Genomic DNA, 18,276 nt, shown 5'->3' on the forward strand with positions numbered 1-18,276 from the left:
GAGTCTCTCGTTCAGAGATTCGAGTCTCTCGTTCAGAGATTCGAGTCTCTCGTTCAGAGATTCGAGTCTCTCGTTCAGAGATTCGAGTCTCTCGAGCGACTGGTGTCTCTCGTTCAGAGACGCTAAACAGTTTTTTGACAGTCTCTCGACTCTCTTAGCGACACCAGAGAGACTCAAGGAGAGACAGAGACTCGAGTCTCGCTTTCAGAGACTGAAAATTTTTATCTCCGGTAGTTAACGTGTATTCTTTGCTGTCAGAATTCTCGGGAATACCGAATACCTAGTATACCCTCGCTCAACTCAAAATATTCGTATTGCTCAACACCTTCCCTAAGACATATTCTAAAAAATATTTGTTGTTCGGGGGCACACTGTACCTATTTTTAAGTTTAGTCAGTCTCCATTTTTCTCAACTTTCAGTCTTCCCTTCATTTATTCTTTAATACACGAACCGCCACTGGTAAAAAGTAAAACATAACCACCAGACATTTAACGACTGCGTTCATATATGTATAGTAACAATCAGGGACAAATTTAGATGTTTAGATTAAGTATATTACAGAGAAATCACACCCTGACTGAGTGTCTAGCCAATTTTGCAATCGATAATTTAATAAAAAACAGTAAATATACGTAATTGTTTACCATTTTACAAATTTTGTTGATGTTTTGTCAGCTAGACAGTAAATATGACTTTTGAAATTTTATTCCGGAAATATTATTTTCAAAAACAAATAGGGGGAAAGACAGTGCAAAATCAATAGGCACCGTTGACTCAAGAGTGACAGATTTTTGCCACTTTACAATTTTTTTGACAAATGAATAAAGCTACAATTTCAAAGTCCCCCCCGGGCCCCAGTATTGCTAATTAAATCACCTGAATAAATTTATTCATCAATTAATATTAAATAATTATTTTAATTAACACAATACAACTAGAATTTTATAAAAGATGATGTCACTTTGATATTAGCTTGGTTGTCAAGTCGCCACTAGTGTATACATGATACTCGCGATATGACTAATATTATAAATACGAATGAGAGCTTTTTGTGTGTTTATTACAATTTCACGTCTTAACTATTCAATCGATCATTATGAAATTTTGTACAAATATCGTCAGGAATACATAAAAGAACATAGGGTACCTTTTATCCAGAAAAAACATTCTGTTCCCGAAGGATAGAGAAATTATGTTTAACATAAAAAGTTCGACATGTGTTTAGGACATCCACGCGAACAAAGCCGCGGCCAAAAGCTTGTATAATATATACATGTACCTACGACCTACTCAAACCCTACTTCCGAACTGCTATTTTTTCTATATATATTCCATAAACACTAAACATCATCATCAAATTATTATTTACCAACCTTATCTGTGACGGCTAAAAGCAGTTTGCTAACGTCTTGCCCAGAAAGACCCATTCCAACAACCAAACATTTTTTATCCTGGAATATTTTCGCCTTTCTGAAGTCCTTGCTATGCAACTGCGTTCCCGTAAACGTTTCCTTTCCAGGAATATTTGGAATTATTTTTTCAGCATGATGCCCGTTGGCAATTATTATGGCATCGTATGTCCCGCATAATACTGAGTTATCTTCTAAATTCAACGCTTTCACAAACCATCTTTCTCCTTCCAAGGGTGAAACCTCTGTAACCCTTGTACGCAACTAAAAAGAGGATAGAAAACGTATTACCTCTGAGCTTATTAAAGAACAATAAACATAAAGTGTACTTTATTAATTAGTAAACTTTTGATCCCATCAGCACACTATAGACAGCTTTGAGCAACAACCAGCCTACGTATAAATACTGTAGATGGCGTTCACCACCCTGTCTGNATTTATTGTTGCAGTAATAAATAATAGAGTAAAATATATACAATTTTGACTTTATAATCTCTATTATTTAATTTAATATAGATATTTATATGGTAACATTTGAAAAATTTCTTCAGACATAAAATGGATGCATGCTGTTTCGTCATGAGCAAAATTGGTCTTGGTATTGCGAAGACTAAGACTAAACCCAAGACGGAATATGCTAGACCAAGACCAATACAAAGACAGTCTTTGAGCATCACTAAGCCCGCGGGGTAAGCATGTAATTATTTATATATTTAAATAAATTTCTTCCCTATCTTGTTCAAGAGCCGGTATGGGATAAAAAGTATTTTTAATGTACAAACGACTACCGACGTTTCCCCTTAATTACAAGACTTTTTCAGTAAATATGTAAATGTATAAAAAAATAAAAATTTTCATACATGTACCCAGCTACTCAACTCGTGCGACATTGACACGTACTGTCGACACGAGCGAGCAATAAAAATAAGATAGGATATTGCTCTTACTTTCAAATTGACCTTTATATCCATCGGCTAATGTAAATTATATTGGTATCTAATTTTATTTAAACTAACTTCACGTGTGGTCAAAATTCTACCAGTTTAGTAAAGTGTGGCCTGGGCCAAGAATATGAACGGCTAATTTCAAGGGCGACGTTTGAATTAAAGCAACTGCAAATGATGATCCACAGCCACATAAAACTAAAGTTTCTGTATTTTTTTCTAGATAAAAGATAAATATTTCCTTTTATGTACCCGTAGCAATGTGTGCACAAAGTTTCATGACAGGTTTTACCCGCAGCTTCGCTTACTATGATGTCCTAAATACTTGTCAAAGTTCATCGACGACTATATAATTTTGTAATTTTTCTGTCCCTCGGGAACAATATCTTTTTTCTGGATAAAATATGAATATGCCCTTTTATTTACCCTTGACAACGTGTGTACAAAATTTCATGACAGGTTTTACCCGCGGCTTCGCTCGCGTAGATTTCAATGATCAACGGCGACCACATAAAACTAATTTTTCTGTACCTCGGGGACAGTATTTTTTTTCTGGATGAAAGGTACCTGCTCTGTTGCCTTTTTTTGTACCCCTGACAACGTTTTTACAAAATTTCATAATAGGTTTTTCTGTTGGTTAAAAGATATGCTATGTGACTTAATTTTGATACTTTAAAACAATCACAATCAAGAGATTGTTACAATCGAAACAACTATAACGTATTCGTATCTGTGCGGATTTTCGTTGGTGGCTGACCCAAGTTCAAATCGTAGTTAATGAAATACAACGTTTTATCTGATATGGCGTAGTACTATATGTGATTGATGTATGTTCCATTCCCCTCCATAGACGAAATACCGAAAAGTTGTTTTCACGGTCGCATAATAATATAATGATGATTACAAAATATTTTTAAATATGGGTTAGTTGAGATTAACGACATATATATTTAGCAATTCCCACGTTCTGTATCTAATAATTGCCGGCTTCATTATCAAAATATTACTTAAGCCACTGCGGCCACGTAAAAATAAAATTGGAACGTGTACATACAATAACGACGATTTTAACAAATACACTGTCAGTGTATTTATTACTTACTAAGCAGAATAGAATTGTAAAAATAAGTAGAAAAACGACATTCATAACCCCGTGCTGAACCTCTGACCTTTATAAATCTCCGATGCCTCGTTGGAAGAGTTTAGTGATGGGACAAATTGGTCTTGGTCTTGGTGTTTCTACTAGCAAGATCAAGACCAAGATCGAAGGAACAAGACCAAGACTAAAATCAACTATTTGAAGCTAATTTGATATATTCCTTTCTCGGAACAAAACAGTTTCATATTTGAAATTTTCAGTTTCCTTTGCTAGATTTTAATATTAAATATAAAAAACTTAACTAGGACTAGGACAAGTACCTATGGTATGAAAGAAAAGATTATAAAAAACGACTCATTATATTAAATATGATCTAAATTATAAAGTGGAAATAGGGGGTGCTACAGTGCCACTGCTACTAGTAATTATTATATTTTGTGTTAGCTTTATAAATGACTAAACTCCTTTTCTTATTCTATTTAGTTGTTAAAATGTATTTATTTAGTAAGATATTCATTAGATCACTCAAGAACAAACAATTTCGTTTCATTATAAGTATCTTCTATCTATTTATTAATAATTATCATCATCATCATAAGGTCGCCAGTCTTAGGACTGGTTGGACACACACCTCCACTTTTTCCTATACTAAGCTAATTTTCGCATTTTCCTAAAACTAAAACATCCAAATCTTTAACTATTTGTGAACTGTAATCTAGAGGTCTACCTCTATTCCTATTAATACTCGTCTTAACTCCTGTTTCTGCCACTAATATGTCTCTGACTAGACCTTCATGCCTGAGAAGGTGTCCTACTAACCTACATCGCCTATTTCTTATTGACTTCCATCTCCTATTCTTTCTACCTCTTCTTTTCTAACCTTCTCTATCCACGGTATCCTCATCATTCGCCGGTTACACCACATTTCGAAGGCTTCTAACCTTTTCTTTTCCGCCGCGCCTACTGTTCATGTTTCGCACCCGTACAACGCCCCGCTCCAAATATTTACCATTAACAATCTTTTTCGAATTTCTAAATTAACCGTTCGAGAGCATAGAAGTGACTTCTTTGTATTGAAGGCGACGCAACCCGAGGCTATCCTTTGCTTTATATCCCTACTACTCATTCCGTCCTGATTTATCGGACTTTTTTTTTTGTCTCCTATCTTTATATTTGCTCTTTCCCTACTTTTTCTTCCCTTACATACCAGTATTTAATAATAATTAATAATTATACCCACACAAAATTTGTATTGGAAAATTATTTAATTTATTTACTAATTAAGTTAAGAAATACATGTCATTTGCTTGACTGACAACTTAAATTAAACAGATAATGGAATGCAATAAAATTCTTCAAACTATTTACTTACCTGATTATTAAAATAGGAAACACTCGAAAACTTCAAGCAAATATTCAAAAAATATTTGTACTCAAAGTCCCATATCTTAATATGGGAGCAATATAAATTGTTATTGTTTACTAGAGACTTTGGTGCCTATAGGAAAAAAATTTACTGAAGCACATTCGACAGGCAAAGAAATATATCCGCTATGGGCCCGTTTAAAATTGCAACTGTCACTGACACTGGATTGAAATTGGTTTGCTGGTCCTAATCTCATTAATAAATTGACATTGACAAAGAAGTAATCATTTTTTTGAAGTGTTCTTATCATCAGGTTGAACACACAAACAAACGACTTCTTCAGAAAGACTCACGGTCGAAGAAATTGCGTGATACCCCGTTGAATTGCATCATGTGAAAAGTTTAAAAACGTCCACCAACCACTTCACGATTACGTTCTTACACGCTGATAACAGGGTCGAATTTGAATGTTCCAATTAAGTACAATACGGAGAAATACCGAACCTTCGAAATCATACCTTGAATAAGTGTTTAATCAATTTTCTAGGAGACTATTTTAAAAAAATGCTACAGTAAGTAGTATACTTGGAATTTTGTACTGAAAATATTATTTTAAATCAGGAAAACAAATGAAAAAAATTAGATCAGGTACAATTAAGAACAAAATGTGGGTAGATAATTACTGTTTCTTTTGATGTAACACCAAATTTTGAAGTTTTTCTTTTGCGTCACGTCAACTGTCCATGTTTCGCACCCGTACAAAGTCGCACTCTAGACATATATTTTTAACATTTTAACCAAAGCATTATTCAAACCGCTGACTCAGGTACCTTTAAATTTATTAGAGAGATTCCTTGTTCAACGGTATCATCCGCTATAAAATGAGTTTCCAAGATGCCACCCCTAACATGAGTTAAAAGTATAACACATAATAAAGTGATTTAAAAAATGTCAAAGATTAAGTACTACCTAAAGACATAGTTTAGATTATAGTGGAAATGGTTTTAAACTCTAGGGACTACCGACAAAGTTGTCATATAAGTTTGAAATACTAGCGAATTATAAATTTTTGTATAGATTTTACCTAATGTATCCGCCCTCGATGAAAAACTGGAACGGAATTTAAAAACTAAGTATTGATGGACTACTTTAGCCTTTAAGTATTGAAATTTTGACGATTTTTGGTCAAGGTGGAAAGTACAGGATCATAATGTGGAAACGAAATGATTCTAAACATGCATAGGAGATAGCAATAATTGATGAAAATATTTAAAAAAAAACTGTATTTTATCATTTCCCTACCGATGATGATATTTTTCCTTGATTTTAAGGTGGAAAGCGCAACTTTTCATCCCGGGTAAGAAATCGCAATTACTCCATATTACTAAAGGGTTTTACCATCCTTTGCTTGTTTTCCACCCTGGCCTTCGGCTCGGGTGACAATTTCGATGATCTTAAATACTACAAAATATTTTCACCAACATCCTTTACGGCTCATTAAATAATACCTGCTTGGGTTTATAACTTTTATTGGTATATTTTTCATGCAACATTAACTGTAAATGTCCTACCAGTTCTTGAAAACGGTAAACAAAACAGTTACTGTTACTGTTCTTAGTTCCTATGTAAGCATTTCATGTCGTTAATTTTTCCAGTTTTCTCATTGATAAAAACTTATAATTATTAAGATAAATTATAAATTTCAAGATAACAGCCAATTCAATGGATTACGACTACGAAAAGCAAGTACTACACCTCCTACATACATAAAAAAAAAAATGCTGCCTACCCAAAATGTTACCCCTTTGTTTTAACATTTAGCTAACAAACAACTTTTTTTTTAATGGTAAATATCATACTAAAACTGTTATAATAAAAATTAGTCCTCTGTTTCTTTTTTTATTGATAATAATGATTATTATTATTACTTATTGATTGTGGCTTGCACTTTAATTAACTTTTTCTTTTTCTCTTTAGATTACTAACCTACTGGAACAAGATATTGAGGTAAGTCATTAGATACTTGGTAACCTATATTCTCTCGAATTTTTATTTTTGTTGCTTACTTTCACGTCACATAATATTTTCAATGAGATCTCAATTACTTATTTTTACATTCAGGGGCAGACAGTTCCAATAATAATTTTCTTTTCCGGATAATCAAAAGGAATATCGAACAGTAACTATACTTGTTTGTTTTACTTATGAGTGGCTTGTTTGAGTTTAGTTTTATTTCGTAGAATTTTTCGAGGATACGTAGGGGTAAGTACCTTTTTTCTTTATTTCTACTAATGGCTGGACAAAACGTGATCAAAAATAAATAAATAAATACTAGAAAGAGCCTTGATTAGGTTAATTAAAAGTGTAATTAATGTTTCTGATATCGTTATATCTTTTAAAATACACTGACTGCACTTCTATTTCTAACTAAAAACTGTATAAGAATGTTGTTCTGCATTTTTAATTAAATTTTTCGTTATTACTTTGCAACTTTAATTCCTAACTCGAAATTTTTTTCTTTCATTTTACATTTTCAAGTAGTCATTAGAAACTGATAAAAAGCAGTTAGGATAGGATCATAAAGTTATGATAGAATAATGTAACATGCTGGTCCTTATGGGCTTGTAAATAAACTCTTTAATAATTGCCAAATTTGAAAAATTGCATTATTGGCCGATCTCCGTTATTCTCGTAAAACACATTTTTACATTTTCGCGATTTTTGCAAACAGTTTAATTTATTTCTGCATAAAATTTTACCATAACTAAGGACCAATAAAAGCTACCATTTAAGCCCAGAACCAAGTATCGGTCAAGGCACCTGCAATTAAATGTCAAAAAATAGCATTATCTTGTGGTTTTATTTTTCTTGCAAAAAGTTATAATCCGATTTTAATTTACAACCTGCCTTTTTTTTCGTCTTTTTAAGTGATAATTTAACACAATTTTTTTGCTTTTTCGAAAATATTTTGCTCCGCATCTTTTAGGTACAACAAAAAACGAACGGTTTTGCAATTTCTTTTACGTGAACTTTTTTTTTTTCAAAAAGTGTATGCACTTATTGCTACTATTTTTGTCTTATTTGCCGAACAATTCGACGGAGAAATGTTCGAAAGAGTTCGCCTACACTAAAACAGTAAAACACATGAAAGCGATACCTTCGAAGCAAAAATTAAAAAATTTGATGGAAAACCGAAATTGCCTCGGAATTTTCTCTAATTCAAACATAACTGTTCATATTCGGTACTGAAAATACATTACAACTTTTTGAATGTTAAAAAATTCATCTTAAAACTAAAATAATGCTTTCCGACGTCTTATGCCGAGCATTTTGCAGATACAAAATCCATTTCTTCTCCTGTAATTATTACATATAGGAAACATAGCCGATAAGATAATGATGTTTTTAATTAATTACAAAACCATAGTGACTTTTCGCCCTAAAATAAATGATCTTTTAAACTTAAAACGTTGCAAAGCCTTAAATACATCCTCCATCGGAGGCAAACTGTTGGTGTGGTTTTATAGTTAATATGAGTTGTCCATAAAAAGAAACAAATGCTTTGAATGAATGAATTGAAAAGTCTACAGTTATTTAAACAGAAAAGTGTTTACACAGTTCATGTGATAAATATATATCTTACATAGGCACTCGAAAACGTAAACGTGCAAAAAAGTGAAAAAATCCGAAAATAGGACGATTGTCGCGTCGTATCGTCAGATAACAAATTCTAGACAGTCGGGAGTTACCTTGCACGTTATACGAAAACAAAATAATAAAAATAAAAAATTCATTTTTTTTTTTTTTACTTTTCTATAGTAAGGTAAACTTTCCGATTAGGAATAAGCGGTACGAGTTGCACGTACGTGTTTGTAATTGTTGACATTTTTTAATTGTTTAGTGATCTATTACTTACATTCGGTCTAATTTTATTTATTGAAGGTCGGTTATCAAAAGGACCACTTCAGTTCTAAAGTGCCAAAATAATTCGTTCAATGTTACCAAGGTAAATTTACACATGAAATAATGACGTTGATTGACGACATCCTTTAGGCGCCTATGATTTACCTATTTTAATGTTAATAATAGACTAATAAATATTAAAAATTGCATCTCAAGACAACACCTATGAATTGTGGCATAAGAATTAAAAAGAGTGGATTTACTAAAGTGCAAAACCCAATGTGCGACCTATGAACTCTGATAAGGCGACTCGCGGTTTCAAATCATCAATCAATCTTTCATTCATAAAAATAATTGATATTAAAGAATTTAATATTATAAAACCACTATCTACGAGCTACTAAACTGTCATAAATACATATTTTTTTAACATTCTTTTAAATAGCTCCTTCGGTTTGTTCGGTGATCTATATAGACTATCTATCGCGTGCTGATGAGGTCAAATTATACTGAAGGTACTTCGATAAAGAACTGACCAAGAACTTCTACCTTTTTTGCTATAGTTTAAATGCCACTCCTATCCTTGGTTCTCCCAATTTATTATTATAAGAACAATTCTTGTAAATAACGGCTTTAATTTTATCAATCTCTAAGATTGTCAACGCCACTGTAATTTATTTAATCATAAAATTCATGAAGCAGTCAATACTATAGTAATAAGAGAGAGACAAACTCTTCAAATTGTTTAAATGGAGAAAAAAATTATAAAGTAGCAGCAATGTTCGTTACCTACAACTAGCCGAGAATGATAAGAGCATCATTCTCTTCTTTGTAGGTAGATATACGAATTGGCAAATTTATTGTTGCAGTAATAAATAATAGAGTAAAATATATACAATTTTGACTTTATAATCCAAAACCGGCAAAATTAAACTGAAGTGACTATAGGTTTCTCGTTTTTCAAGTTATTTATCTCCTATTAAAACCAAAATTTAATACAAAATACCACGAAATATCGGACAGTTGTCAAGAATAATTTTAGAAAATCGAAATTGAGAATTCGTTGTTATCAGTTAAAAGACCCTGAAAAGGACAAAAATAGAATACTAACATTTATTTTCGTTAATACTGACAGTGTTGATAGCTCTGTTGACACGGAACGGAGTAAGATATAAAAAATTTGAAATGTTCTTAAAACTGAACAGAAATTTTTAAATTTATACAACTACAAATGTTGGCGGTGGTTAATATAATCTCTACAACAAAATGATTGTTAATTGATTTAGCACATACATTTTAAGTACAGGGTGTTTCATCTGAGGCGGTTTCGTCCATAACTCTGTTATTATACATTTAAGAAAAATGTTTTCATAAAAATGGTCTGGAATCATATGGTGCATATACAGAAAATACTTTCAGTCATACAGGGTGTTCCATTTGTTCCTTATTTTAAATGGAACACTCTATATGTTTCCATATTTTTGGTTTCTTTGTTGAAATTTAGTTAGATTTTGTTCCCTATACCTATCTCTAGTAGTTGTTGAGATATTCAACTGTTTTAAAAAAAAAATACAGCTTTAGCTCTTTGAATGAGACGAAATAGCGTCTAAACCATAACCTGCGGTTTGGACAGTTCGTTTTAGGATGAGGTACCATATCTTTTTTGCTATAGGCAGAATGTGTAGGTTACTCAGGACCGGAAATATCGAAATATACTTTTGGCAATCTTACAAGACGAATAATTTTTTTCAAATGGAATTAACCACATTAAATGGTACTGTTCGATGCGAAATGAAAAGTTCTTTCTACTGATATAAGGTTTTAAATATTTATCTGTAACAGTATTCCAGAAAAAAAATCGATTATTTTATATTTAAAAGAAATACGCAATCCTCAGTGCGCGAGTCTGACTAGCACTTAACCAGCTTTTTATTATTAAAAAACGTATTAGAATGTTAAAAATAAATTACTTACATTGCTGTCTTCGTGGTATTGTTATGTTCTATGATTCTTCCTTAGAACTCACTAAAGTAGTAGCCTTTAGTAATAATTCTTCTACTATTAATTAATTAATACAATATGTTTAAATGTAGTTCCTAAACGTAACTTAATAATGTCTAAAGGGATAAAATGAAGACCTGGTTAATGTGCCATTGCTTTATAACCTACCTAAAGTACCGTTAAATAGATAAAAAGAACACATTTTTTTAGTCACTATCAGCCATCTTGCAAAAAATCCTTCGTTCCAATAACTATTACAGTTAATAGGCATAAGGTTAGATAAAGGGAATCTTGTTTGTGCAAGTTGGTATACGTTCGTTTGTAGGCTTATGTACACACAACACAGATGCATATATACACACAGGATATGCATTTGTAACTTCAAGTGTCCCGGTTATTGCAAAATTTCCTCGGTAGTTTCTATTTTTTAACCCTGATCGATCAGAAATCGTCACTGATATGAAAAATCAATTTATATCCACTCTACAGTTACACAGGGAGTTCGAAAAATAATTGACGAGAACGAATTAAGTTCTTGATCAGTAATTTATCCCAACTACCTATAGGATCTCAATTTCGACAGTATTAGGTCTCATAAACACGCCATAGACACTCTGGAATAGTTCAGTTAGTAGCATGTAATCAGAAAACAGCTTCTAAGGATTTGGTCAGTCGAGGTATGCTGATGAGATCTAATAAAATCAAAATGGTGTTTCAATAAATTACTGACTAATAACTTATACTGTTCTTAATACAATTATTTTATGGAAATACACAACTAATGGTTCATACACGTGTGCCCAGGCGTATAGTAGTGATATACATATTTTTAAATGCAAAAGATATTGGCTAATTTGGTCAGGAAGATAATAATTATTATCAAGATAAAATTTAGTCTAATTAATGATGAGCAAAATTCGTTACATTTTCGCAAGACGAAGACCAACACTGTCTTTATACTAGCAAGAAAGGTCAAGACCAAACCTCAACGAACAAGACCAAAACCAAGACCAAATACGTAAGGCTGAACGAAAAATTATTACTTCCGGTGGATTTATGAGTTAAACTATTTGAAGCAAGTTTAATATATTCTTTTCTTGGAACAAAACTTGTTTAGTATTTAAAATTTTCAATTTACTTTACTAGATTTTAGCACTAGATTTAAAAGAAAGAAACCTTGTCATCTTTTTAAAATAGGGATCTACAAGAATATCCTCCAAATAAGTGTTCGTTGTTCCCATGCCTGGATAACACATGGTTGAAATATTAGAGATAAACTATTTTTTTTTTCGACGTTTTATACTAAAAGGTCAATTTATGCGTTGGGGGAAGGATCAGTTTATTAGAGGCAGGGGTTCTGGAGTTTTCATAACTATCACAACAATTTGTGCTCATTAGAATTGTTAAAAAAATATAAGTATCAGATTCAATGAAGAATACCAAAACTATACCCGGTAGACCAAAATCAGAACCGAGACTATGTCAGCAAGACCAACACTAAGACTGGAAGTATTTGGGCAAGACCAAGATCGAATAAGCAAAACCAAGACCAATACCAAGACTCGGACAGTTTTGGATTTGACCTTGCTTTGCTCTTTACTAGTAATTAAAGCCAAGAAGGACAAAAAGCATTATTATTTAAAAACCAAAGCCAACGTTTCGCCATAAGTTATTAATCTTTTTCAAGCCTATGAATTTAATTACTCGCCTAAAAAAAACTAAAGCATTAATAACCATTACCGTTAGTTCCAGAATGTTAAACCTCTTAACTATTGAGGTTTTTATAATCCAGTTTCATCTTTTTAACATGCCTTTCAATTTGATTACATTAAATACATTATTATTAGTATTCTTTTTAATAAAATTGGAAATCTCTCATTTCAATGTTATACGCAAAAAAATAGTGGTAATTAATTTAATTTCATAAATGCAATCTTGTTGACTTTGTTCAGTAGGTATTAAAATTGAGGCCAGTTAACCGATTTTTTTAAACTATTAACATACAACTGCCTTCTTATCTTTAGTAATTCCATTTTTCAGGTTAATGAAATATTAAGGCTATCTCATCAAACTTGTATGAAGACTGGTAGACAGGTATATATAAAAATTATTACTTTGTAATATATTACTTTCCTATGTCTATACAATTATTTGCGTGAATGTCTGGCGCCTCCACCAAATCTTACTTTTATTCCAATCCAAAACAGCAATTCTATAATTTTTTTCGAATATAACTCTCCTAATATGACAAATAAATCAAAATGCAAAAACAAAAACTAGTTAATGATTAAAAACAGTTTTTTTCTCATATTGTAGGGATGAGTTACAAAGATAGAAGAGTGATACTTAGTTTGTATAAAGAGCAACCGGCAGCTGTAGAGCTAGGGATGCAACGTAGAGAAGTAAATATTAGGAAGGGAGTCAGACAGGGATGCACACTGTCACCGCTACTTTTTAATCTATAGATCGAAGACGCCATCAACATCATTAAAGACAGTACAACTGTAGCGATAGGTATATAGGGGCAAAAGATTAGTAGTATGCTTAGATTTGCACATGACATAGCAGTATTAGCATCTAGCAAGGAAGAGTTCCAGATAACTTTAAATAAAATGGAAGCGGTATTGATAAAATAGTACTGTATGAAAATAAATAAAAGTAAAACTAAAATACTGGTATGCAAGGGAAGAAAAAGTAGGGAAAGAGCGAATATAAAGATAGGAGACGAAAAATTAGAAGAAGTGGCTGATTTTAAATACCTAGGAAGTCAGATAAATCAGGATGGAAGGAGTAGTAGGGATATAAAGCAGAGGATAGCGCAGGGCCATGTCGCCTTTAATAAAAAGAAGTCACTTCTATGCTCGAGAACGGTTAATTTAGAAATTCGAAAAAGGTTGTTAACGGTATATGTTTGGAGCACGGCATTGTACGGGTGCGAAACATGGACAGTGGGCGCGGCGGAAAAGAAACGGTTAGAAGCGTTCGAAAAGTGGTGTTATAGGCGGATGATGAGGATATCGTGGGTAGAAAAGGTTAGAAATGAAGAGGTATTGGAAAGAATAGGAGAACAGAGGACTATATGGAAGTCAATAAAAAATAGGCGAGATAGGTTGGTAGGACACCTTCTCAGGCACGAAGGTCTAGTCAGAGACATATTAGAGGCTGAAACAGGAGTTAGAAGGGGTAGAGGTAGGCCTAGATTAGATTACTGTTCGCAAATAGTTAAGGATGTGGGTTGTTCTAGTTTTAGGGAAATGCGAAGTTTAGCTCAGGATAGGAAAGAGTGGAGGTACGTGTCCAACCAGTCTTAGGACTGACGACCTTATGATGATGATGATTGCTATTTTGATCAAAATCTGTAAAAAGTTAACAACCAACTTATTAATGTACAATGTACAGGGGACAATTTTATATTGTCGGGAAGGATACTTAAAGGGTAATTTCTGAAACTATTACACGTTAATAAAATATTGGATTAAATAAAAGTAGAAATTTCATGCTTCGTAATAAGATAAAAAGGTACTTAGGTGGCTGGTTTTTGAAAAATAAGCAAATTAAATGATAAGGCGTCAAAGTGCAAGAAAATCTATGTTTAACGCAAAAAAACTGTTAAATGTTAGTAAATAAGTGATTAATAATAGCAAATGGATACTACCTTGTCTAGAACCAATACTCGATTAACCTTTGCTTATATTTTTAATAACGATCTCATACTTGCACATTGTCAAAATTGGAATGATGTTTACATTCAGAAGTATTGTAACTTTGACACACCTTCTTGTCGCATATTATTATATCAGAATGTCAAAACTGGGTTGAATACTTGAACGAACATGAGGAGTTCTATTTTTGGCTTTTGAAGAGGGTGCCCAAGACACTTCTTGTCCGACATAAAAGACTTAACATTCGACAGATATTATATATGACCCGAAAAAGCCCCCGAATTAGTTGTTGATAGACTATGTGATTGTTGTGCGCTGTACGTTTCGGTCCTTTCAATCTTCTTCGTCCTCCTCGGAGCTTTCTCGGCCATGTTTATGCTACGCGGAGATGGGATCGTGTTGTGTGGAAAACGATGGACGAGGACATTATATAAATTCACCTAAATTTTGTTAAAATCGTCTTTTGCAACCTCATTATCTTTATTTATTATTATTAAGTAAACAAAGAAAGAAAATATAGTTGCTGAAAACAACACATTACTCCAAAGTGTTATTACGTAAGTAAAAAGTTCTTTATCAATGTCAAGTAATGGACCTGAGTGAAAAACGAAAAAGCATAATAATTATTAAAATTCATTTATTAGTTATTTGTCAGTAGAATTTCTGTTTTTTTTTAACTTATCAACACGGATGTGATTTATTTGAAATACTTGCGCATTTGAAATGCAAACAGAAAATGAATATAAATACTTTCTTGACGAAGTTAAAATACTTTTCTAGGCATATTTCCTATTTGTAAAATTGTAAAATAGTTTTTGCCGTTAAGTTTTGTTATTATCATAAGTATATCAGAAAACAATATCGGATCGATGTATACCGGCCGTGGATGCCTGACAATTATAATAAATATAATCAAAAAGTCTTAAAAACAATTTGGAAAACGTTATTTATTGGATGAACTTAAAACTAAAGATTCCATTTCTTCCCTTTATTACAATGTGTAAAAGATCAAAGTCCTAATGAGATTGTAAGCATTTTTTTGATAAAATTATTTATAACGTTATTTTGACTCTGATCTTTTATACATTGTAATAAGGGAAAGAAATAAAATCCATAATTTGTTTAGCTTTAAGTTCATCGCTGAGGAAACAGTTTCAACTAGAATCATCTAGTTTTTTCCAAATAAATAAACAAAATAATAAATTATTTACAACTTTATATTTTACTAGGTTTTATCCACGGCTGCGATCGCGCTAATGTCCCAAATACGTGCCGAAGGTCATCGACGACCACATAAAACTAATTTTTCTAACCTTNTCCGAAAATAGGACGATTGTCGCGTCGTATCGTCAGATAACAAATTCTAGACAGTCGGGAGTTACCTTGCACGTTATACGAAAACAAAATAATAAATTATTTACAACTTTATATTTTACTAGGTTTTATCCACGGCTGCGATCGCGCTAATGTCCCAAATACGTGCCGAAGGTCATCGACGACCACATAAAACTAATTTTTCTAACCTTCAGGAACAGTATTCTTCCAGATAAAAAGTTTCCTCTTTCATTCCCTGTACGCCTGGCAACGTCTATACAAAATTTCAGTAGTTAGGACGTAGAATGTTAGTAAACAAACTGACTTTTTTACAGAAAACTAATTATAAAATATCTCCCATTTTAAAAGTTCACAAGACAAAAAGTTAATCATTACTAACTCCCCTTAAATTTTGTAGAATTACTTTATTATAATCTTGGGTTTTAGGTTTTTCCCTTTAGAATTTTGTTACAACTTTGTCAAAAGTACTCACTTTCCTTCCTAACTTTTGAATAACAAAAATAAGTCAACAATTAAAAAGCCTTTTAGTTGCAAAAATTTATTGTTTACAACATGAGCCACGAGTGCTTGCTTCTTGCTATCGTAACCTTATGATCCTAAGTAATCAAACATAAGCAAAACGACTTAATCTACTTGAATGAAATTTTCACGCATCATATACTTGGAAAGAAAAAAGACAGCTCAATATATTTATCATAATTACTAGAAACAGGTAATTTTTTCCAAACTTATGCTTTTTTTTCATGATGTAACGTTCTAGAACAATATTGAATATTTTTTTTATGTCTTTCATATAAACTAATTTTACGTAAAGAGTTTAAAATATCACTATTTTGACGAAATTTTAACGGCTTCTATCCATAAAATAAACTGATATTAATCTGTTTTCTCATGTTTTTCATAATGACAAATAATAAATAAAGAACCAGTGTAATATTATATTTACTGTAATACAGTACATTACATATACATATTCAAAACATTTATACTAAAATTTTTTTTAATTTCTCAGTTTTGTTACAGTTTTCTTTTGAAAAAAAAAATACCGTTACGTTGGTAAGAATTAAATATCTCCCTTTTACGTAACAGTGTCCTCAAACTAAATCCCAACAAAAGCGGAAGTTACCTAAAAAATTTAATCTAAAAAAGAATTTTTGCGTTTATTGAATTCGCCATGATCTCAGAATAAAAAGTCTTTCACGTTATTCAGCTGTCTCATCTAAACTCAAAATTAAATAAATTTTGGAAAGTTATTTAGAGAAAAAATATACTATAATCGTCAAATTAGTACATTTTATATACTTTAAGCTGATCTACTTTATGGTAACTCCTCAGTAAATTAGTCTAATATATCAGGGCTTCGTCATGTGACAGATAATAAAATTCGGGGTAACTATGGATTGAGGTATTCCAAATAGAAAACCTTAATATCTACAAAAACATGAAAACAAATATTAATGATGAAAAGGGAAGAGGATTATTGTTCGATATTAAGTAAAAATTAATCATACGTTAGGTTCAAAATTTAAAACTGATTTTCTGTAGTTCTTACAATAAAAATAAAGTTTCCTTCATGATTACGGTAATAAGGAAATAATAACTTGATTAAACAAGCTGAGAACAAAAAAATTAAATTCATAATTTGGTAGTAACAGTGAGGACGAAAACAACGTAAGAAAGCACTTTTTATAAAGCCAAAACCAACACGTTAGGGATTAATGAATGTTTATAAAAAGATATAAATCCAACTGATTGTTTGGATTATAATCGTTGTTAAAACAGATATTCCTTCAACATTCCTAATAACGCGTTTCAGAAAATACTACAAATGGCGCAGTAAACGCCATCTGTAGCACGATGCTACATTTTAGGATTACGTATGTATGAATACAGACCACTTCGAATTATTTTATTTCTAATAACTTCAAGTATTCTTATAAGAAATGCTTAATGAGTGTAACTGAATAAGTACTTTGTGGAAATATGCACTGCCTGCCAAGCACTCTATGATGTTAACTATCTCAATTAACCAACTGTGTAATTTAGACATACAAATTAAAGTGTATTTAATAAAAAGTCATAACTGTAAAGTCTTGATCAACAATTTATCGAAAACTGATGTTACAGAAAGTGTCTTTCTTGTAGGCAAAATGAACTATCCTGAGGTTCGTAATACCGCAAAAAGAGAAAAGAATACAAAAATAGAAACCCCTTTTTTCCAGGGTTAAAATAATGTAGGACACTCTAGATTAAAAACCAAGATAAAATAAATCTTACTTGTTACAATGTTAATTACTACAAACTTAACAAATTAATTATTTATACATACGGGTAGGTAAACATGAATATATATAAGACTTTAAATGCCTAATAAAGTCGATTACATCTTAATATAATAAACCTTCATAATATGGTCTAATTTAAACATTTACTAAATCGAGATCGTCAAAGCATCAAATTATTACTGGCATTTTATCAAATTAATAAATCCTTAATTAAAGTTTAGGAGCTACTTAATTAATAGATATATATATAATAATCTATGATTCTTCCTTA

The 18,276-nt window shown here is 31.7% G+C and overlaps 2 protein-coding genes across 4 annotated transcripts in view; one reads left to right on the plus strand and one right to left on the minus strand.

Moving 5' to 3' along the window:
• Nucleotides 1-10,782, minus strand: part of LOC108744466 (senecionine N-oxygenase-like) — a 20,002-nt gene extending 9,220 nt beyond the window's left edge. The window contains exon 1 of one of the 2 annotated variants that reach the window (XM_018480250.2): nucleotides 10,697-10,782. In XM_018480250.2, the coding sequence (XP_018335752.1) occupies nucleotides 10,697-10,698 (2 nt within the window). In that variant the 5' untranslated portion in view covers nucleotides 10,699-10,782. Of the gene's footprint in view, nucleotides 1-4,825; nucleotides 5,017-10,696 lie in introns of those variants that run through there. The other variant, XM_018480251.2, reaches the window with a different exon arrangement.
• Nucleotides 7,063-18,276, plus strand: part of LOC108744465 (beta-1,4-mannosyltransferase egh-like) — a 21,726-nt gene continuing 10,512 nt past the window's right edge. Inside the window, exon 1 of one of the 2 annotated variants that reach the window (XM_018480249.1) lies at nucleotides 7,063-7,081. The gene's annotated coding sequence lies outside the window, so the exon portion shown is untranslated. Of the gene's footprint in view, nucleotides 7,082-14,415; nucleotides 14,943-18,276 lie in introns of those variants that run through there. The other variant, XM_018480247.1, reaches the window with a different exon arrangement.

Source organism: Agrilus planipennis, unplaced genomic scaffold (assembly GCF_000699045.2).
Source record: "Agrilus planipennis isolate EAB-ADULT unplaced genomic scaffold, Apla_2.0 scaffold29, whole genome shotgun sequence".
NCBI classification, from domain to species: domain Eukaryota; kingdom Metazoa; phylum Arthropoda; class Insecta; order Coleoptera; family Buprestidae; genus Agrilus; species Agrilus planipennis.